The sequence below is a fragment of the Fopius arisanus genome, unplaced genomic scaffold (assembly GCF_000806365.1).
Source record: "Fopius arisanus strain USDA-PBARC FA_bdor unplaced genomic scaffold, ASM80636v1 scaffold00148, whole genome shotgun sequence".
NCBI classification, from domain to species: Eukaryota; Metazoa; Arthropoda; class Insecta; order Hymenoptera; family Braconidae; genus Fopius; species Fopius arisanus.
Window position 1 is genome coordinate 116596 of NW_011887887.1, and position 21482 is coordinate 138077.

The 21482-nt window shown below is 39.7% G+C and overlaps 1 protein-coding gene across 1 annotated transcript in view; it reads right to left on the bottom strand.

Moving 5' to 3' along the window:
* Positions 1-20943, bottom strand: part of sfl (N-deacetylase and N-sulfotransferase sfl) — a 32461-nt gene extending 11518 nt beyond the window's left edge. Inside the window, exons 1-3 of the mRNA XM_011314158.1 lie at positions 20441-20943; positions 6857-8255; positions 224-421 (exon numbers count right to left, since the gene is read on the bottom strand). Of these exons, the coding sequence (XP_011312460.1) occupies positions 224-421; positions 6857-7023 (365 nt within the window). The 5' untranslated portion in view covers positions 7024-8255; positions 20441-20943. The remainder of the gene's footprint in view (positions 1-223; positions 422-6856; positions 8256-20440) is intronic.
* Between the last annotated feature and the right edge of the window lie 539 nt (positions 20944-21482).

The window sequence follows — 21482 nt, forward strand, 5'->3', positions numbered from 1 at the left end:
AAATATTTATCGATGAAAATCGACGTTAAAAAAACGTTTGGCCCGCGGGGGAGAATCGAACCCCCGTGATCCCTCACAACCATCGCCGTCAGCGATATAAAAAAAAAAGAACAGAGAAAACATTTGACTCGTTTGAACATTCGTAAACGAATGAAAACGTAAATAATGGGATAAAATGAGGATAGAATTGTTGAATATGCTGATGTTTAAAGCGAATACATACTTGATTCTGTTATAAACAAGTAGTTCAGCTATTTCTCGTCCAACTCTTGAATAAAGTGTCTCAACGAAAACCAAAACTTTGGGATCGATTCTGAGTCTGGCTTCGCTCCGATGATCCGGTGCTGCTGGCAGTCTGGTTGCTCCCCTCAGGGTTGAACACCTTATCGATGGCTCTGGTCTGGTGTCACGGTGAATGAGGCTGCAAGCACACAAACCAGTACACCATAGATATATTACCAAGTCTTGAAAGACGATTTATCGATAGTTGAGAAGGTATAGCGAAGAGGGCCCAATGAGAATTGAGAATCCACCTCCATTTTTACCCCTCACTCGAGGCCCTTTCTTTCTTATTCTTTTTTTTTCTATTCTTTTTCTTTCTTCACCTTCTTTTACACTCTTTTTTACACTCTCTTCTATGGTAGTACCCTCTGGACTATGTACCACTCGAGACAATGATTAAGCATGATGCGGTTGACGGGGGTGTGTAAGGGGTGGTTAAAAATTGATGGATGTACATGGGGGGATATAAGCGAGTTTTATCGTCACCCCTCACTGTGTCTAGGATGGGCCGACGAACCGGCTAATCGATATATTGAACGAATGAGTGAAGCACTGATGTAAGAGAGTTGAGCGATAAAAATGATCTGGCATACAACCTGAGGAAAACCTCCGGTACTCTCTCTCTCTTTCTCTCGATCCTTGAGAAATCGATACCCATAACTCCTATTCTCGATTTATTTGGAAGACGCGATCCTTCGGCTCATCAGTTATTGGAACACCTCGATAACTCGAGTTCTTTATATCCACGTCATTCATTAATATCGATGATTATTTCTCGACAATTGTCTGGGTTTCAATCTTGAATTATTTGAAATTCATGTGAAATTTATCTCGTATTCGGTAATTTTCGGTGGGTTTTAAGTAGAAATTTTATTTTAACACTGGCCAGAGGAACATTATATGAAAATTATTTCAACGAGTCTGGGTAAATACGAGATGAGAACAAAGTGAACTTTTTAATTTCGTTGCTGCTTTTCATCATCAGTACGAGGGGGTTTTGTATTCTAATCTCCGAGTCGAATCTATGTTTTCTCGTTCTGCTCTGTGTCAAAGGTATTAAAAAAATGTATGGTATTTCAAAGGGTTTAATGTTTACTGAGCTTTTTCGTGGATTTTAATATTGCTATCGGGGAGAATATCGTGTGTGGGACGAATGGCTAGTCGGAAAATGTGTCTCATATCATGAAGACACGTTGACGAGGGATTTCCGTTTATATACGTCGACACACGTTAACTCAAATCCCTGTCTGCTCAGACGTTTACTCAGGGAACATTCAAAAACACATTTTGAATTTGTCGGATTCTCTTCAATTAAAGCATTTGGAGATTAAATTTTCTTTTCTGCCCTCGAGATAATTCTGGATTTATCTTTGGAAAAATAGAGTGATAAAGTTGTTACACGTGCAGTTACTTTTGGAAAGCAGCAAAATATAAACGATGAGTCAAGTTGACTCATGCACATTCCCCCAACTTCAAATATTGTCGTGGGTAACACGCATCTTCGTGTAATGGCGACATATATTGTGTTGCAACGACGGGGCAAAATCGAGTTGAATAAAAAATAATGGAGTGATAAAGAGGGAGGGGCCTGGCAATGCATATCAGATCCATTTCTCTTGGGGTGTTGTATTGTATTACGATTATCATCGAACAATCGCGAACACCGCGGCGAGTACAAAGCGAAATTCTTGTCCTTGGATATGTTATGACGTGAACACGGAAGTGTTGCGTGTTGGATTGCTCTGTACCCTTTAATATTTCATAAATTCTCCAACACAAACTTTATACCAGGATATGCATTTCATTTGGCTGGAAATTTCTTTGTGAATACATTGGACTTGTCAATGGCACGACAATTTCATTTCACCGGACGTTATTAAAGATTTCTGGACTCATTTTTTTTTTTTTATCTTGGTCTCTCTGTGGCAAATTCCTCGGGGTTTTCGTTCTTTACTGCGATGAGTCGTTGGTGGTGGGATCCTTTGGCCAACTACTATACACCCGAACCCCTTTGCCCTCTGGGCTAAATTGGCTAGCGGCTTTTTGCTCGGCGCCTCTACTCGTATACTCAGCCACCAAAACGAAATCCCTTTTCATCAAGAGGATGTATCCGGGAGCTGATGTCGTCGGGGGGAGGATGAAAGTGAAGTTGGAGTAAAAAGAATGCTAGGGTGAAACTGAGAAAAATATCTGTGATATATTTTTTGAAAACACGCGGTTATTATTGCAAGTGTCAAATTTTTTTTTTGTCACAGGGAAAAAATTGTGGAAAAATAGGATCGATTAGGGAAATGATAGATATGCATTAATTACGTGGAATTATCTCAATGGTACGAGTTACTGGAACGTATCTTAGACCTTTGATCTTAAGATCGGGCAGAGCATCGGGCAATTGCGTCATGCTTGTGTGGTTTTTCAGATGGTTTCAAGGATTTTTCTCGGTACGATTCAAGATGTAATTATAGAAATAGGCAGAGAGGAAAATTATCTATTGAAGAGCTAGGAGAGGTCGTTATATCTTCTTGCGTCATCAAAGTGCTACACTGGATGATAAGAGCTATTCAGGGTCGATGAAAAGAATCGGTACAATGTGGAAGGTTGTGTAGAAAAGAACGGAGAAGAAAGAATTGACAAAAATCTGGTCTAGACCAATAATTGGAATTCTAATCAATAGAGTGAAATCGTTTCGTGATGCCTCTGGCTATTGCCTGTGTATTTCTCATCCAAGGCACATTCGGTTCGTCTATCGCAACGGGTTTTGAATATCAATATCGATGTAGCAGTAGTGACTATTATAGAAGAAAAAAGTGGAAGGGTGAACGGTTAGGGAAGCGACCAGACCTACAGGCATAAATATATCAAATAAATAATATTTTAACTTGAAGTTTCTTCGGTATTTGAATATAAATCGATTAGTTGGCGTGGAGATCAATGGATTTTGGTATTTGCACTGTGTAATTTTGATGGCTCAGGCTAATTAAGAGTATGTTTGGGTCCTGGACCTCGAATCCTTTGAATAGTGAACACACGGAGGGTTAATTTCGTGCCTGAGTGTGATTAGAAGCGTGATTAGGAACGCACCGTAGCTCGTCATCCGTCCGCAAACATCCACATCCATGAACTAATACGAATCCATGCACATGACTGGACATTGCATGAATCCACTGAAGCCACTAGCATTTCTGTTGCTCACCGTTCAATCCATTTACCATGTACAACACGTAACTATTTTATTGTCGTGAGTTCCTTTTACGGACACATTAGCTCTTCCCACGTTTGTTTCAACTGTTGTTATTTGCGAGGATGATCAACGGGGAAGATTGGTAAATCGGTGGCTAATTATAAAGCTATTCTGATATTTTCATATGAAAATATTTTTAGTGCTGATATATAGTTTCTCTTTTATTCAGAAAAATATCGAGTTAATGAATTGTTCAGTTGTCGTTGAAAGCGTTTAGATTTTTAATGGCGTCAATTTTAAATTAATTCCTCTTTGCGATGGTTTTTATGTCGTTTAATTACATTTATCCGCGAGACAAGTGAGATTGAGGGCTTCAAAGGAGTGGGAATATGGTTGCTTCGGGAGATATTTAAAGCACTGATTGGAGTGAGTTGCCTTCTTCGGAGGGATGCTAGTGGAAGATGAAAAGCGGATGACGGCAACCTTTCAGACCATTCGATTCAATTAGAACGGTTTATTCGATTGAGCATACGGATTATTGAATTTCTACCTATGAGTGATCAAGGGCTTTCAATTTTTTAATCATCCCCGGGGATATACCCGGGATATCGTCCGGTTTGTGGTGGAAAGGGAGTAATTTTCGAATGAAGAGCGGAAGGTGAATTGAATAAGTCCAGCAATTATCGGCGTTTTTTAATTGAAAATTTATGTCAATGAATATCTTTGTGAAAAATCCCCGGGCCTTTTATCAATAATTTCGTCGTATTATAAATGCAATGAAATTTTAATAAGTTTTGTCATCTAAAATTCGATTTTTGAGAAAAAACGATGGCTATGGGAAATTACTGTTCAATTATTCGATGAAAATTGATGGACATCCGGAAAAGTCCGGGAAATCCATGAATATCCATGAATTTACTGAATATTCATGTCTTCATTGAAAATTCAAGAGACCTGCGAAGTTCCCATCAAATTTTCATCGAATTTTCCAAAAGCTTACAAATTTCATGACTTTTTAAACTCTCAGTTAAAATTATCGGTGACACTCAATGTTGTACAGATTTTTTTTAAAGGGGCATTTTGGAAATTGTTTTCACGGGAAATTAAGCAATCACTGGTGATTGTAATCAGATATTTCTCCCTGTTTGTTGCTGAAAGCCATTCAGCTGGGATATACTCCATAGAGTTTAGTTGATCATTATTTGCATCGCGCACAAGACTTTGAATTGGCGGTGATTGAGCGCGCAATAAACATCCGGTGACATTTCATGTCCCACGGATTGGTAATAGCGCAATTCGTGTTTACTATGCAAATGTTTCAGTTCAAGCGATACGTCAGCAAAACACGGTTTTTTAACGAATGATACCGCTGCGATAACTCATGCAGGAAAATTTAGACGAATTTTGAAGATCGCGTATCGGTAGAAAATCACTAGGACTCAGTATTCCAGAAAAATATGTTTGCAATTGAAGCTATAAAATAATTAATGACGGGGGGGGGGGGAAGTTTCCACGCCTCTCTTGATTTATTCTCGTCCCAAGATTAATGCACACTGGGTCATCAAGGTGGAGCTCATCTACGGATCTCTGGGTTATATGTCTTCTCTAATTAAGCATGAACTCGCCAAACTCCTCGACTGGATCTTTGGAAGTAATACTCTAGATGTGCCATCCCCTTTGCACTGTACCTCCTACCACTTCTTCTACTTCGTTTGGAAGACCCTTTCGGGGTACGTAGATGGTTGGTAGTAGTCCTGGGGGAGATAACGAGGCCCAAGATTGGGGAGTGCATCAAGGAGCTTCTTGAGAATTCCAATTGGACCGGGTCGTTTCATTCCGGAAATACACACCAGTCATATATCCTGATTCAGAGTGGGTACCACATGAGCGCTATGGGGATGACTATTCCCTCAGTTTGCCAACTATTTTCCTACCTATCTCGGGATATTTCATATTAACGTCTTTATTGTTATCTCTCGGTGATTATTTCATTGCCCCTGCTCAAGTTAATTACGACTTCATCACGTCAGTTATTCCGTGGGATATTTTTCTGTCATTATTTTTATTTTAAAACTCAAATATTCGACTTAACTCACTTTACCACTTCGTAACTGAGTTAATGTGTTAACTTTTGAATAATAATCACTGCATTGACATAATTCGACACATGGTGAAATTCTCACCACCAAGGGGTTTATCCCCCGGTGAAAGCATAACATTGGGGTGTATTTTCAAAGAAAATTCATATTTCTCATCGTGAAGCCGCATGTCCCCGAGGGGTGCCATTTAATATTTTCCCCCTTTGCAAATAAATGTGAATGAAAAAAATTGATAAGGGGTAAATCACCAACTGCCAGTTGGTCTTCTAGTTCGATGGCTAGCTCGTTAGCCTCAATAATCCGTTTACCTCAATTCTCGAGTTTGTTAACTCAACCTTTTAATATGAACTTGCGAGGATTTCCACGTCGAGAAGCCCAACTGCTTCCACTGGATGATTTACCATGCATTTGCGAGGTCCAGGTTAATTTCTATGTGGGAGAGAAATGAGAAGCAGACGAAACCTTATTCTCTACATAAACTACAATTCTAATGTAGTGTTAACTAGAGAGATCAAGCTTTTGTGGCACCGCATAGTTGTCTTTATCAGTCATACCTCCACTTGTTGCTAATAAATCAGCAATTCTCGTGGGAATGAATTATTTTTATCTTGTCGAAGGTACCAGATGTCTCAATAGCACGTGATTTCAGACGTCTAGGTGTTTATTCATTTTTTTATCGATAAGACTGATAGGGAAATAAAATTTTTGCTCGACTGATCGATGGGAAAATCACGTGATTGCGTGGAAGAGGTTCATGGTAAAGAGTATTTCTTCAGCTGATGGCAGTTTGATATAACATTTGAATGTGTACAGGGCAACAAAGTTTGCACGCCTTCTAGTGGTTAAATTTTCCAAGGGACAACATAACGCGTCACGATATCAACCGGTCACGTAAATCAAATAAACTCGTCATTTGGGGCACACGCGGATACCAAGTGTTTACATCAAAATATTGTGGAACAAACGTTTGGGTAATTTTCGGGAACGTTTATTTCTGGCAGACCGTTCAAGACGTTTGCCATTTTGTACCAGTGATTGGTGAAGACTGACGGGCGATTCAATTAGCGCAATAATTCAGTACTCGTACTGAGTGCTGATTACTTGTCCCACTCCCAATCATCCATCGAATTTGTCAAGTGTCGTGATTCGAACAATTCACCGGAAAATCACAGCTGAATTTCACAAATATTTAATTAAAACATTGGAAGAAATGCTGGAGTGAAAAAAAAAGTGCACCACCTGAAATTTCTTTCATAATTTAATACTCTATGTGTGACAATTGAGGTGAATTTACCTGGATAATGGGCTGCTGATGACGTAGTGTGTGTAATAAAAAATACTGGCAACCGAGATGAGGAGGAGTGCAGCAACGCAACGCTTGACGGTTGCCTGTTTGACGACACAACGCGGTGCAACAGCACCTAGAAGAGGTACACTAGCCTCTACCCCGGAAATCTTCATCCTGACTCGTTTCAACTCCACTATCTCTGTCCCCCCAGTCCACCGTCAAATTGACTTCCGGCAGTGTACAATTTACTCGTGCAAAAGATTCGTCGTTTCCAACTCGCTTTCCCCCTTGACTCTGATTCCTCTTGTCGTAAGTCTGTCAGGTACCAACCCAGTTCGCCTCACTGATTTTCACTGGTGTTGGTGCACTGGGGCATCAATGACTCCAACGAGGCGTAACATGGACCTCTTGGATCGCTCGTGGACGATCCAACCTCGCCATCCAGATCCATTTCCCCTCTTCTCCCTTTTCTCCCTTTTCTCCTCTTCTCTCGTTTCCACTTTTTTTTTTCGTCTCCAATAAAATAAATAAACAGGCAAATAGTCATTCAACAGTTCAAGTGTGAAAATAATGCCATGAAAAATTTGTCACTAATCACTCGTCAATTACGAAAATAGAAAAATAGTTGAACTATTAATTGCACTCGTCTTTATTAACTCTCTCTGATTTATCAATTGAATACTCATTACTATATTTGTATTTGTTCCAGCAATTTTCAACCTCGAGGGATGCTGTATCAAGACCTTCAAATAGCTGTGCTCGTGTCAGAAGCGCCATTTTTTGTAGATCTTCAACGAATAAGTACGTCTCCAGCTGCCTCTCAACCCATCTGGTCGGTGAGTACTATTTACAGTATGAGCTTAGCTCCTCGCTATTTTCTTTTTTTATATCGCTATTATTATTCCTCGTGTCTACATTATCGTAAATCTTCACGTCAGGTTGATGTTCATCAATATTTTTGAAGTGGGGGATGGGATTGAGTTGAAAAATTGAGGGTTTAACTAGGAGAAAGGAATTTAGAAAGGTAATCGGTGTTGTTTATTGATATGTTAGTTGAGACGGGACTAGTGACTCGGGTAATCACAGTATCACACGGTATCGGGAGATAATACAAGGCAATCCTTTATGGTGTACGAGGGGGGCTGGTAGTGCTCTACCGTGTCTCGAGAACATCCATGACTCTTGGGCATTTCCCTTGGTACTTAATGCTGGTGCAATCGTAAATTTAAACGCCTCACACCACTCTCTCCACGTTATTTTTCTTTCTATCACCCCACCACCATTTCGTGACCTGTCAATTAGAATCGATGAACTGCCAGATCTTCCTCGGTTTATTCTATTTGTTCTCTTATCATCAGTGTGGAACAGTGATTTTACCGGTGATTTGGTGGTAGCTGCCGCGTTCCTGAAACAAATAAAGGCCAATCTGGGTTAATTTATTGAAAGGCTTTTTTTTCGTTAGAATTTATTAGTATATTTACGGTCGTAGATACAAACAAGAGGGTGAATTATTTTATTATCCACATTCAAACTTATTTATTTTACAAACCAATGTTCGTTATCGCGATTGGGGAAGAGTCGAGGGGCGGGCTATTTTTAAACTATTAAAAAAGTTATTTTAATGACGGGATGGTGTTTCGTTTGTGGGATTTGAATGGAAATCAAATGAAAATTGAGATAGGAAAACCGGTAATGATCGTAAAAAATAGAAATAAAAAAAAAACCAGTAAAATAGGGGGAGACTGGATATTTTTCACCGAGGATTTATCCAGGATCGTTTAAGCAACAAGCCACGCAATAACCGCCTTGTCGAGGGCAAAAGAAGGGATGCAGAGAGGCTGTAAAAGGGGGATATATAAGAGTACACTCGGCCGCAATTAATCGACCGTATTCGCGAGCATCTCCGCTGTTGTAGCGTTGCTACATTTTTTTTTTAATCTTTTTTTTTATTCTTTTACTCTTTTCCAAGCCCACCCTTTTGTTCATTCCTCCTTTTTTTCTCTCTCATTCCGGTAGTCTCGTCTTGCTTGCTCTTGGGTGAATTCCTCACCTAGACGTTTAACCAGCAAGAAGTCCATTAATCAACCTTTCTCCTCAGTTTTTCCCTCAATTTTCTCCTCCTATTTTCGATTACTCGCACTGAGAACGCGTGGTACACTAGGGTCTGCTTCGTTAGCGAATACTTACATTGGATTTCTAGGATTGTAAGGGCTCATCGGGTATGATAACAACAGAACTCATTACACTGGCTTTAATTGCGTAATTTTTCTGCGTTGGAATCTTACGGAATAATTTATCAAGGGGAAATGGTTTTCTGGCTATTTTTACTTTTCGTTTTGGATTGGTTTTTGTAGAGAGTTTTCTTTTAGAAGATTGTCCAGGGGAATAGTGTCCGAGAAGATTTCTAGAACAATTTTCTCGGTGTTATACCGGAAGATGCTTCTGCACTAGATTGAATTGAGTTGTGTTGGATTTTAGCGATAAAATTCTCTCATCACTTGTTTTTCCCACTCGGTCTTCTTTGTAGGAAGATATTAATATCCTTTGACGCTCTCAGTGCCTCCTCTCAGTGCATTAAATCGGTAAAAATGTTGGACACGAGCGCAACTCTGCTATTCGTATATAAGGGGGTGTTAGTAGCGAAGATGAGGCTCTCCTTTTCGAAGACGAGAGACGCTGAGCGTGCTAGGAATTTAATTACGTACTAGAGTCAGTCGACTGGCCCACTGAGACCTCGTCTTCGATTATCGAACCGTCAATTTCCCTCATTCTAGTCTTTTTTCTTTTTTCTCTGTCAGACACTCGATGGCTGAAGGGAAACCCTTGGCCTCTTTCATCCCATATCCACTCTTGGTCGATTTATTTCATCAACTATCATTCATTAGTCCTGGAAATATTTTCTCAATGTCTGGAGACCTCGGTCTAATCTATTTGTTCATATAATTTTTTTTTTTGGTGGGATAGCTCTGATAACTTGAAGTCTGACGGTGTCTTGTTGCTGACGGCAACGTATGTCATCTTCAATTCGTCTTTGGGGTAGTCGTCTTGCGCGTTTATTGAAATTCTATATAGTTCTGGAAATTGCCGTGCCCTACGGTATAACCCCATCCCCTTCCATCACCATTTTCCGTACCCCGAGTCTTCCAACCGAATTCAATATTCATTCTGGCTCCCGCGTCTTTTCCTATCAATTTCCGTTGGAAATGATAAGAGGAAGGGAGGAGAATAAAAATGAATAAAAGGAAAATAATAATAGAGAATGAAGAATTTACGGTCGAATAATATTTTTTTTCTTTATTTCTTTCTGATTGAAATCCTGTGAAGACAGTTATAAATGGAAATTGGTTTCTAGTGGTGGTCACATTGTGATTCACCATTACGCCATTTTTTTTTCTTTTGGCAATCTGCACTACTTGACCTATTTTACAATCGTGACACCACTGTTTTTCATTTTATATCTTTTGAGCAGGGAAGGGAGGGAAGTTATTCGAATGAGATGAATTCATTCAACGACGCTTGTGGTAAATTCCATTTCAACCTTTCATATATTCATCTTCAGTATAAACATTTCAACGAGTCGTTCACACTCATGACATTCAATGAAAGGGAGGATGGTCTTTTCAAGAATAATGTCCTCTCGTATAATAATGATAATAGTAACGGCAACTGCAGATGGATAATTTCGTGGTCTTTAAAATTTCAAGTACTCCAAAAATGCAATTTGGTCACATCGACAAATTTCTTCTCATTCCAAACAAATCGATAATGCAAATCAATTAATTTTTTACAGTATGAAAAGAGCTTTAACTATTTATAAAACGGGTAAATGATTTTTTTTTGTGTCGTATAAAATATTCTCGGGTGAAGTACTCTCTCTCTCTCATATACTTTATCCCTCTTATTCTCTCGTCTCCGTGTCAAGTCGTCGTGTACTTGACAATGCACGGAGGTTTAACACTGATATCTTTCCCGGTAAATCATGAAATGCTCTTCAGCATCGCACGCGTCCACTCGGGAATCGTGTGGCCACTTTCAAGAGGTCACAAGTGCTTTTCTAGGCGATAAGAGAGAGCTGAGAGTAGAAAGAAAAAAAAAATAATACAAAAAATATCCGAAGATTGTCACCCAGTGGCCAACGAGTGGCACAACTCCCGGTAAAGTACGTGAAAAATCCCCACGTTGTGACTGAAAATTTGTGATAATCCCGAGTAGAATATCATCGGCTTACCAATGTCCCCAGTACCGAGGAGAGATGAGCACTGACGGTATGACGATTAGGCACCGGTACAAACCCTTGGAAAGCCTCTACACTGCCAACTCTCTAATTACTTTAGTTTTAATACCCCCCAGGCGTTATCGTCACGACCAACTCTACATTTTACATTCTCACACTTTTACATCTCCTCGCAGCTCCATTCCCTTTTATAGAATGTTATTAGAGGTCTCATTCGCAAAAAAAAAAAATACTGATTCTAGTCGATTCACCAAAAAAAAAATGATTAACTCCAAGTGATCCTAGTGAGATAGCTACTGCTTTGAAATGAGAAGAGATTTACATTCGATTGAAATCGGGGCTAGATTTAATATAATTTTTTTGTAATATTGAGATGGAAATGGAATATACTAGATTGAATGATATTAAAGGGGTGGAAAAAATGTGAAGGCAGGGCTTAAGCCTCTGTCTTTGAGAGTAAATTGTTGAGAGATGTTGAGAAAAGTGGAGAGTGAAAAAAAAGTGGCAGGGAATAGGGGGTGCGAGATCTTCTTGAGTCATTGGTGAGCTTGAGGTACATATCCATGACAACGATCGGAGAAATGCACCTAGTGATTTTCCAATGCCATTGTGTTTACTCTTCCGGAGTGCCTTCTTCGTTCACGGTATTATCTGACGTCTTATTTCTCGTTACTCTCTCCAAGCAACTCGGGGATTATTTTTATCCTCTTATTTTAGCTTGAACACATTTCACGTTGGAAGATAATTGAAGTTATTTCATTTGGGAAATGGGTATAGCTTGAATTCACGGGGAATAACCTGATACGAAAACTCATGCGGATCAGTTGGGCGGACTGTCCAATTGGGGAATATCTCATGAATAATTGTTTAAGATGTATCGAATTTAAAACGAATTACTTGAATCTCCGTGCCCTCATTTTTTTTTTGCACTGAAAATATCGGGAATGCGTGGAGTATAGCGACAGTGTTTCGTGGATTTTTCACTTAATTTTCATATACTATTTTATCGCGAGTTCCATAACTGAAATACCTGTCTCCACTTTGGTCAATCGGTTGCTGGGATTTTAATAAATAAATTCTTTTAATAAACGTACACATTCTGGCGTGTTCACTTGAAAATAAAAAGGAAAATCGATTATTGGAGTGGACGTGTGGTGGACGTATGAGACCACTCGACCAGCGAAATATTCGATTTCAATGAAAATGAGAATAGATAGAAATACAAGAGATCCCAGAAGAGGTGAGAGGATTGTGGCAGTGATAGGTACGATGTGAAAAGCTAGACGATGAAATTTCGTTGAGATATGAGATAGTAATATCCAAAGGGTAAGGGAAAAAACAAAGGGCTCGTCTGTGCGAACCATTTGTGATCGTAAAAGCTCGTTTATTATCGTTCTCTTGGAGACCCATTGCTGCCCTCTCCTAAACACCACCGGCTATAAGACCTGGACTATAGAATCTCTCAGACTTTTTTGTACATCTCTTGTACGACATTGTGTTCCTAGCGCGAGCTACACGCCAAAGTGCAAATTCAAATGAATTTTTAGTCTTAAATTTTCATCTAGTCCATTCATTTATTTATTATCCCCGGAATAAACAGGCAATTTTTAAATTGAAAAAATTCACTTATCAGTTAGTACATTCAATTAAAATCATACCGACAACACATGCGTACTAATTAACCACCACCGCAGGAGAAATTTAACGCTTCAATGAAACTGGAAGCTTGTTAACGCCCGCACCCGGTGGTGATCACACGAAATCACGTGTTTACTGCAAGTTCTACACATAAGCATACAAATGTACAGATCTGGGGGAATTGAAGCATGTGTCATGTGCAGATTACTGACCAAGAGGAATAATTATTTATCCATTATGTACGGTGTTCAATCAAAATTATTCAAACTCTGTTCTCGCTCTTTGGATTTACCTCGAGGAATTGAAATGAGAAAAAAAATCTCAAGCTATATGATTAGATGGAATTGATTGAAGAAACCTCAATGACACTTCCTAGACCGGTGGTGTCACTGACCTCTCGATTACCCACAGTCTCACTGCAAACCATTACATCAGATACACCAAGAGAATCGAACTGGTTGCTCGATTATCCCATACCACTCCACCTTTGTCTACAAAATTCACTCTTGATAAATTATTTCGTTGAACTTTCAATTCTTCCAATTGGAAAATCATGACAGTTGCAATTCCCCCGAGGTTTTAAGAATTTTTTATATTAAAAATTCGAGCTTTCACGAGATAATCAGTGGTAGCTGCGAATTTCAGTTCAATTAATACCTCGAAACGCTGCCCATGTTGTTGCCACGATTTTAATTGAATGTGCTCATTAACAAGTGAAATTTTTATGCTAATTCGTGGTTTTCTTTTTTTTTTTCGGTGACCGACAGAGGCATTGTGTATTTTTTTCGTGAGAGGAGGGTAAAAAATGTAATCAGTAGTGCTGTCGTTGGCAATTTCGCCATTTTTTTTTAGGGTGAGAGAGATCGAATGGGTGAGAGGTATGAATGACAGTGGCAGATTGTCAGGGGATGGAATGAGTGGAATCTCAATATTTTGTCAGGTGAAATGTGCGGGGATTTATATTTTTTTTCCTACATGTCGGACATCTCTGGCGAATGGGAGAAAGTGGGGGGAGGAGGGGGGGTGAATGGTACATTGCGATCGGAAGCTACGATAATGCAGGTGGAGGAGCATTAAAGGAGGGAAGAGGGTAGACGGAAAGGACGTGAGCCCCGGTAGTGTGGCTTCGGGTTCCGTCTATACCCCAACTGCGGTGTAGACTTCCTCCCTTTCTCTCACCCAATTTCTATCCCCTTTCTCTCCTCTTACCTATCACACCGCCCTTTTACCCGCCAACATCCACCCCATCCACCCCATCCACCCCAACCGCCCCCTCAGGGCACCACCCTTCTCACTTTACCACAGAAACTGGTAGACGTGAAAATTTATTCACCCGGTACGTGTCGAGCCCCGCCACCGTCGAGTTAACCTCCACCCATTTTACCAACAACGATATAAACCACGTGATAATCAAGTTGAAATCAAGCGTTTGATCGATCTAGTGATCTGTATCGGAGTGGATGGGGATACTTATTATGAGGTGAATCGGTATTTATGGGGTGAGGGATCAATGTCAATTTCGGTGGGATTACCGAGAACAACGAGGATGAGAGGTCGCATTCTGGGAACATCGACACTCAGAAAATAGATTATCCTCCGGATAAATCCGTTGCTCAAAGGGCTCTACATCTCACGATTAATAAATTTTCATTCGATTAAGATCATCCATTTTTTCCAAGCTCGTGTCGCATTTTTTCTCCACCACGTAATCCACCGGATTATGTTAATTTCTCGGTAATTAATCGGAATATTTATAATATTTATCGGAAGCCCTGATATTCCATCGATAATTTGTAAGAATGAAAAAACACGTGTCAACTGCATGACACTTGAGCGTCAATGTGAAATGCACGCGTAATATTCGTGGTATTAAAAGCTAATTACAGGTTTATCAAGCGCACGGATGACTTTGATCGCTCAACAAGCACAAATCCCAACGAAAATTGATTCAATTCAGATCCATTACTGTTACGCACCGAGCAGTATGTCAGTATATACACGTAGATGGTTTATCGGAGAACCCTGGGTATTAGCGTTTGGATTAATCCCGGATCGGTTTGGTGTGGTACGTTTCTAACGCAATCCTCGAATCAGCCGACATCAACAGTACGATCTATTGCGACTCGTCGTGTTTTCAACAGTCTATTGGTACAATACACCCCCTTTTATCGAGATACTTGCTGATCTGTCGTGTTCGTATGCGTTAATCGGATTTGAGTTACGCCAGATCAATCCCGCGATAGTAAAACGCCCGAGTGTAGAATTCTCAGATATCACGGGAGAAAGCAATACGCTCCATTGGCTTTTCCGATAATCCCTCATTAGCAATACGTACAAAGGTATTAATATTTCGGTGATATTGTTTAAATTATATTCAACTTGAGGGATTTTTTTTTGAGGGGAAAAGGAGGAATTTTTTATTTCTATTCGCATCGTCTTTTTTGAATTGTCAGGATAATGTTGATATTTGGAATAAATGAGTCATTGCTACTGGTATTTTTATATGAATCGGTATTTTGGGGAGGAGGGCGGAACTAGTGGCTTTGAAGTGTATGTGGGCGGCAATCAGAGTAATTGAAGACAACTTTGTCACGCTCCAAACGTTTTCACGTTGATTGGTGTCAATGGTAGATAAAAGCAATGAGTGCTGTTTGGGAATACATTGTTACATAATAGCAACAGCTTCACCGGTCAATATACATTCAAATTCATCTGATGCTATTGCTCATTGGCTTTTCCATCGAATGAGGGCTGAATTTTTTCAATTATTTTGATTTTTTATCAAAAATCAAATTCCCCGTGGAATCCTATACTTTTGAAAACATCACGTCCTCGTGCATTATATTTATGCTTGTGTAAATTAAATACTTGATATCAATGTTGATGGATATACTCGCAAAATATTTATTGGCAAGAGTCGAAAATTGTTAATATTTACCGCGGTACTCTACCATGGTGGAGAAAAAAAATGGAGTGTATAAACAGGGGCATATGAACTCGAGTTGGATGGCAGTAAAATTTATTAAACTGGAAAAACTTGTGACTTGGGGTAAAAAAAAAAATTCAAGCTCACCCTGAAATACGCGGAATTCATGAGAAATTTATAATTTTCCTTGCCCTCGTAATTTTTTTTACTGCAAATGCCAGAACAAGCCGTTAAGAGAGAAAACGCGACGCGACGATTGAACGTCAGGACAAGTTTGATTGCGAATTGTTGGCGAATGGGGCGTCTAGTTGCGAATATTTTTTAATAGTATTTAAAGAGTAGTTTGTTGATTCACCCTCCGAGGGTGAATCAAGGATCGGAATAAAGTGCGACTTTCAGACGGGGCTACCTATTTTAAATTCTTTTTTCAAATTTTTTTTTTTCATGTTTACCGCGGTCGCGGGGCGTGTGCGCTCGATAATACGCATGTTTGCGTTGGTCGCCCACGCCCTCTGGCACTCTCTCAAACAAACGTCAATGTACCAACACAACCCCATTCCTTTTCGTCTGCACCACATCCGCATTAGATAACAAAAACATTACATAAACGGCAACACAATTATCCAACACCCAGCGCCAATGAAAAAATTTTCAATTCACCTCAACGTCAAAAAAATCCACCCCCACATCGCCAAATTAATTCACTAAACAATTCACCATCAGCCCAAAGTAATATAAATAATAAACGAGTAATTGCTCCACGGGTTATTTATCCGGTGTTTAGTGGAAAATTTCTTCTCCCATGTTGGCCGGAGGTCATCCCGTGCTCATGGTAATTTTTTATTATTTCATTCTGTACGTGCAGACTCGAATAATTTTTCATCAAGCCCTCCCCCTCTCCACCCGGGCTTTTCCATTGGTCGAGTGAATGTTTTTTCTTCATCCAGTAATATGCAAAATTTAACTGATGGCGAAATCTAACGAGTATGGAGTGCGGTGCTTGGCGCTGTAAACTCTCCCTTTTATGATGCAGTTGACGTCCCATCCCCTGGTGTACAGGTTCAATCTAGTAATATTGGAAGGCATATATAAAGTTTCATGTATGGGTGAACTATCCAATCCCATCGAGAGGTCAGGGTGAGTGAGAAAAACTTCGCCTACGTTGCAAGCCTACGTGGGATGATCCCCTATCAATATTTGACTTTTTTTTTTGTTCAATCTTTTTATTTTCAGTCGCTAAAAGTCGCTAAAAAATGGTGGATTTGTCACTGGGTGTTGCTATTGTCCTCTGCGACACGTATACAGTATTTTCTATTGTATTGTCTCGTCCATGCGATATAAAAATATCCCATTTTTCATCCACTCAAAGAAATTAATTCTGTCCAGGTTTTTCAGACTTAAAAAATACTCTCATTATCGGAAAAATCAAATGACAATTGATTTTGGCTGAATTGTCATGGGATTTTTTTTTTCTTCCCGCAATTTAATCGAGTATTGCCGTTTAATGGGAAAGCAATGTTGTCAATTTATTCAGCATCAAACCGCGATTATATCCATTAATTCCACTGCATTAATAATCGCTAGCTGGCAATTGTGACTGAATAAATTTAAATACATTCAATTGTAATGTTTATATGGAATGGAATAGCCATGACTACTGCGTACAATGTTTGCACTGTTCAACCGCCTATATCCATGATCGCACAATTTCATCTTGTGTGTAAATAGGTACAGCAACATACATTACACGTGCTCCTTTGCCTATCTGACACGTTATGCTACTCACGTTTTCACATCGTCTCGATGATGCATCGGTCGCACCTTTTCACATGAATTTTTATCCATGCCCTACCACGGTGAAAAATACCATTGCAAAGTCTCGGTATAAAGCCATTTGGCTTCTGGATAGAAAGAAATATTTAGGACATGCACGCCTTCTCGGTAGAGAAACAAAAATTCTTTTCATTATGGATGAGTATTCTGAATAGAGAGAAGTTCATTTGATAGTCAACTTTGGCCCCAGTAGTGGAATGCTTTTATAGCTGCTATTATGTAATTTGAAAATCCCATAAATGTTTCGTACACGGGGGAATATAAATCTCGTGAAATAGTCATATTTTTAGTTCGTCGTATTTACAATGGTGAATGGGGATATTCTGCATTTTTCAAAGAAAACCGGACATGCCATAAAACTGTGGTATGCCGACGGGATTTAAGTATAGGAAACAGATCGTCCCAGGATGCTCCCCCCGTCCAACCACACATCGCACGACGCTCATAAATCCTTCCATGGAATTTTCCGGATTTATACATGCTCCAGGTACCTTCCACCGCCATTTCTAATGAATAGCCTTTCTCTGACTATTTATTTCTCGATTTTTTTTATCCATAACTAATCCACCGATCCACTGATTACTACAGTCGGTTTAGAATTCTTATGAAAAAATCTTGGGATGTGGAAAATTGGATTTAGGAGGATTGGATTTTTCTCGAGGGAAAGTGGGTTGAGTCTAATATTCGAAAAGGTTCTGATGAAGTTGTTACACATGAAAGGATAGACTTGAATTGTTCATGGGGTGTAATGTACAGGTGTATATAATGAGAGAGTGAGGGACGAGGCAGAGCCAAAGTTGCAACTCACTGAGTAATAATTTATCATGTCTCCACCACTTTGCGAATTGCTCAAAACCTAATTTCTGAGTTGAAAGGAGAGAAAATGTCGCTGGTGGTATGAGTTTTTCTTTCATTTTTTCCCCAATGTTATTTCGAATTTTTCATTATTTTCAATATCAAGTAAACTTGATTAATGTCAAACTTTTCAGTTCATCATACATTCAATATTCCATCGAATGCATGCGTACTTTAATTGAATTTTTAATTAACAATTACGGGGAAGGAGAGCGGTGGCTATTTAACGATAAATTGGCAGCATTGCAATCCAATAATTTGATGCACATTGTTTCCATTAAAATTCCCATCATTTTCTGCTTCCGCGCTGAATCATTGTATTCGTCAATTTCAAAATATACAATTTTCCACGTTTGGATGGGTAATTACAGCCCGACAACTCCAATTACTCCATTTCTCCATAAAATTTCATATTTCTAATAGAATTCGAAGTGAAATGTCACTAATTCCTCAGGGAAGAAAGTCCAGTTTAAGAAGTACAAAGGCCTGTTTGCCTTTCTTGTATTTGCCGAGGGGTTTCTTGTGCGAGCGTTGAAAATTTGTTTACGAGGATGTACCGTAATTCGTGATGGAAATTTCCATTTCCCTGGGTCAGACCTGGGGATCTCGACGAGCAAAACCCGGTAAATCACACAAGGACCCAACGGCTCCTTTTTCTCTCTCAATTCCGTTACACCTTTTTCTTTCCCCAATATTTTTCCACCATTTTTATTTACTTCAACACACTCGTCCAGCAACTCCCAAGACTCTCCCCTTTTATTGGCTCTTTTCTCTCATTTTTTTTTTTCCTTTTTCGTTTTTTTTTTCTACTTCTCTGTTGTACCCCACTCGTCTCTTTCTCTTCTTTCGTGTTACCCATTCAACTCTAACCCCCCATGGGTGCAAAACCGAGGTATTCCGGCCTTCTGTCTCACTCTCTCACCCTTGTACATCCCTCCGCAGATGTGGAATTTTTACTGGAATCTCTTGGTATGGAACTCCTGACGAGGGTTTTCTACACGGTTGCATTAAAGGTACGCTCGTTGCCTCTTTAAAGGAGACATGATATTCCAAATTCACGTGCATTTCACGGTAAAAACGGACTTCATCAACCTCGAAAAATTCAACTCTGGGAATTTGAATTCTCAGACCTTGCGTTTCAATTTAACGATTGCGTGGAAATTCTTCACTGGGAATTTATTGCGAGGGCAGTGAAAATCTCGAAAAATTTGTCAGAGTTAATTTAATGGTTTTTTCTGGTACGTGACAGTTTACAAATGTTAACTGTTCGGTTGTTTACGGAAAAACGAACGTTGAGAATTATTGCTGGGTATTTATTGGTCATACGATGATTCTGATATATCAATACTGCATTGGGTTTTTACAACTGCTATTTTCATTCGTTTTCAGTCTGGGGTACGTGAATATTCTCTCAAATTGAACCAGTGAATATTGCATGTTGCAGGGGAGAATTTGAAATTTAATACTCGGTTTTAATAATTCAAGGACGGATTAAGTCAACACGTGAAGTGCTATTTGAATTAATTTCAAGCGCAACATACTTTTCATCATGAAATATTTCCCGATGTTCTGCATCTCGTGGAAAATCCCACCGATATTTCAATTTATTTTTCAGTAGCAAAAACTCAACCGGAAATCAAATGCCAATTTCAATCTCTTGAATCATGTGGAATTGGAGCATCACGAAGCCAAAAAATTCGTTAAATTGTCGCGTAAATTTAAATTGTTGACATTAAATAATCAATGGATTTTTTAAAACACAAAATAACCCGTTAATCTCACGTTTCTCGTTGAGTTTGATTGCACACGTGTTGTTTAATTCTCATACAATCGGTCAGAGCAGCGCGTATTAATCACTGGCATTCATAAACCCCGATTTCCGGCCTCTTTATTCCTCAAATAAAAATGCAGATGAAATTACACCGAGAGCATTACGATTTTAATCACTAAACACGCAACTATCGTAGCAAATGGTTTCATAGATCTCCCGATTAGATCATTTCCGTGGCACGTGACGAGAGTACAGACTTGTTACATATCTATTGTCTAGACTCCAATACTCTATATTAAACCTAAAAAATCGTTATCGTTCCATCAGACTCACCATAAGACATCCCAGTAGTTTATTTACCCGGACAACCTCTCCATTCGTTATCATTCACATTCCAGAGCACTGGAGTTTTAAAAAACCCCACGAGTGATGAATGAAGCGCTCCAAAAATACACAATCTCGTAAAGAAAAACAAAGTCAACAATAACACTCACAACAGAACAGGTCTGTTCTTTGCCCCTTGTAGGTTATGTTCATACATCTGGCGTTACTACACAACAGGCCCCCAGATTCATTCAGAAAAACTGAAAGTACCAATGAAATCATGGATACAATTATTACAGCAGTCACTCCCCAAATGGTTTAAAAAATAATAATGAGTAACGTGAAATTTAACGGTGTAGGTGTTTAGCGATTTGTCGGTTGTTTTTTTTTCTTCTCATTATTTCAACGGTGAAAATATTGATAATACAAGCCAGACGAGGGATTTGAACATGCTGGCAACGCGACCGGCGTTGAACTGCCGCTGGAAGAGTGAGAGACACGTCGAGAGAGCGGGGGAGTCCGTGGAGGAAGGCGTTCGAAAGCTGGTGTACAACGGCCGGGGACTATTCGAGTTTCCCCACTCGTTTCCCCTCAACTTCTCCTACAGTCCCGGTGACTCCCCACCGAGTTAATGCCGACGAGAGAGTCCAAGGTACCTAGTGAATACGATGCAGAGGGAGATGTGGAGTGATGCTCCAACACGCCGTCGCGAGTTACGAACACATGGAACCACCTGGTACCCGCGCTCTCCATTCCTCTCACTTCAATCGGATTGTTCAATGTATACGTTGTCTCGGTTCCTCTCGTAACCACGTCGGCATGAGAATTCTTGCCAACACCCTGAAACCCGGCGCCCACGACAAACCAGAACACAGCACCATTCCCCTCTCCTCAATTTTGTCACGAGTTCTCGTCGCTCTGTCTCGATCTCTCTCTATCTCTCCCTCGTTGTCTCGTTGCTCTCTTGTTGGTACTGTCCTTTTCTCCACTGGTCTCACTCCGAGATATTGGGGGTACGAGGGGAAAATTTGGAGAATTCAACATTCCAGGG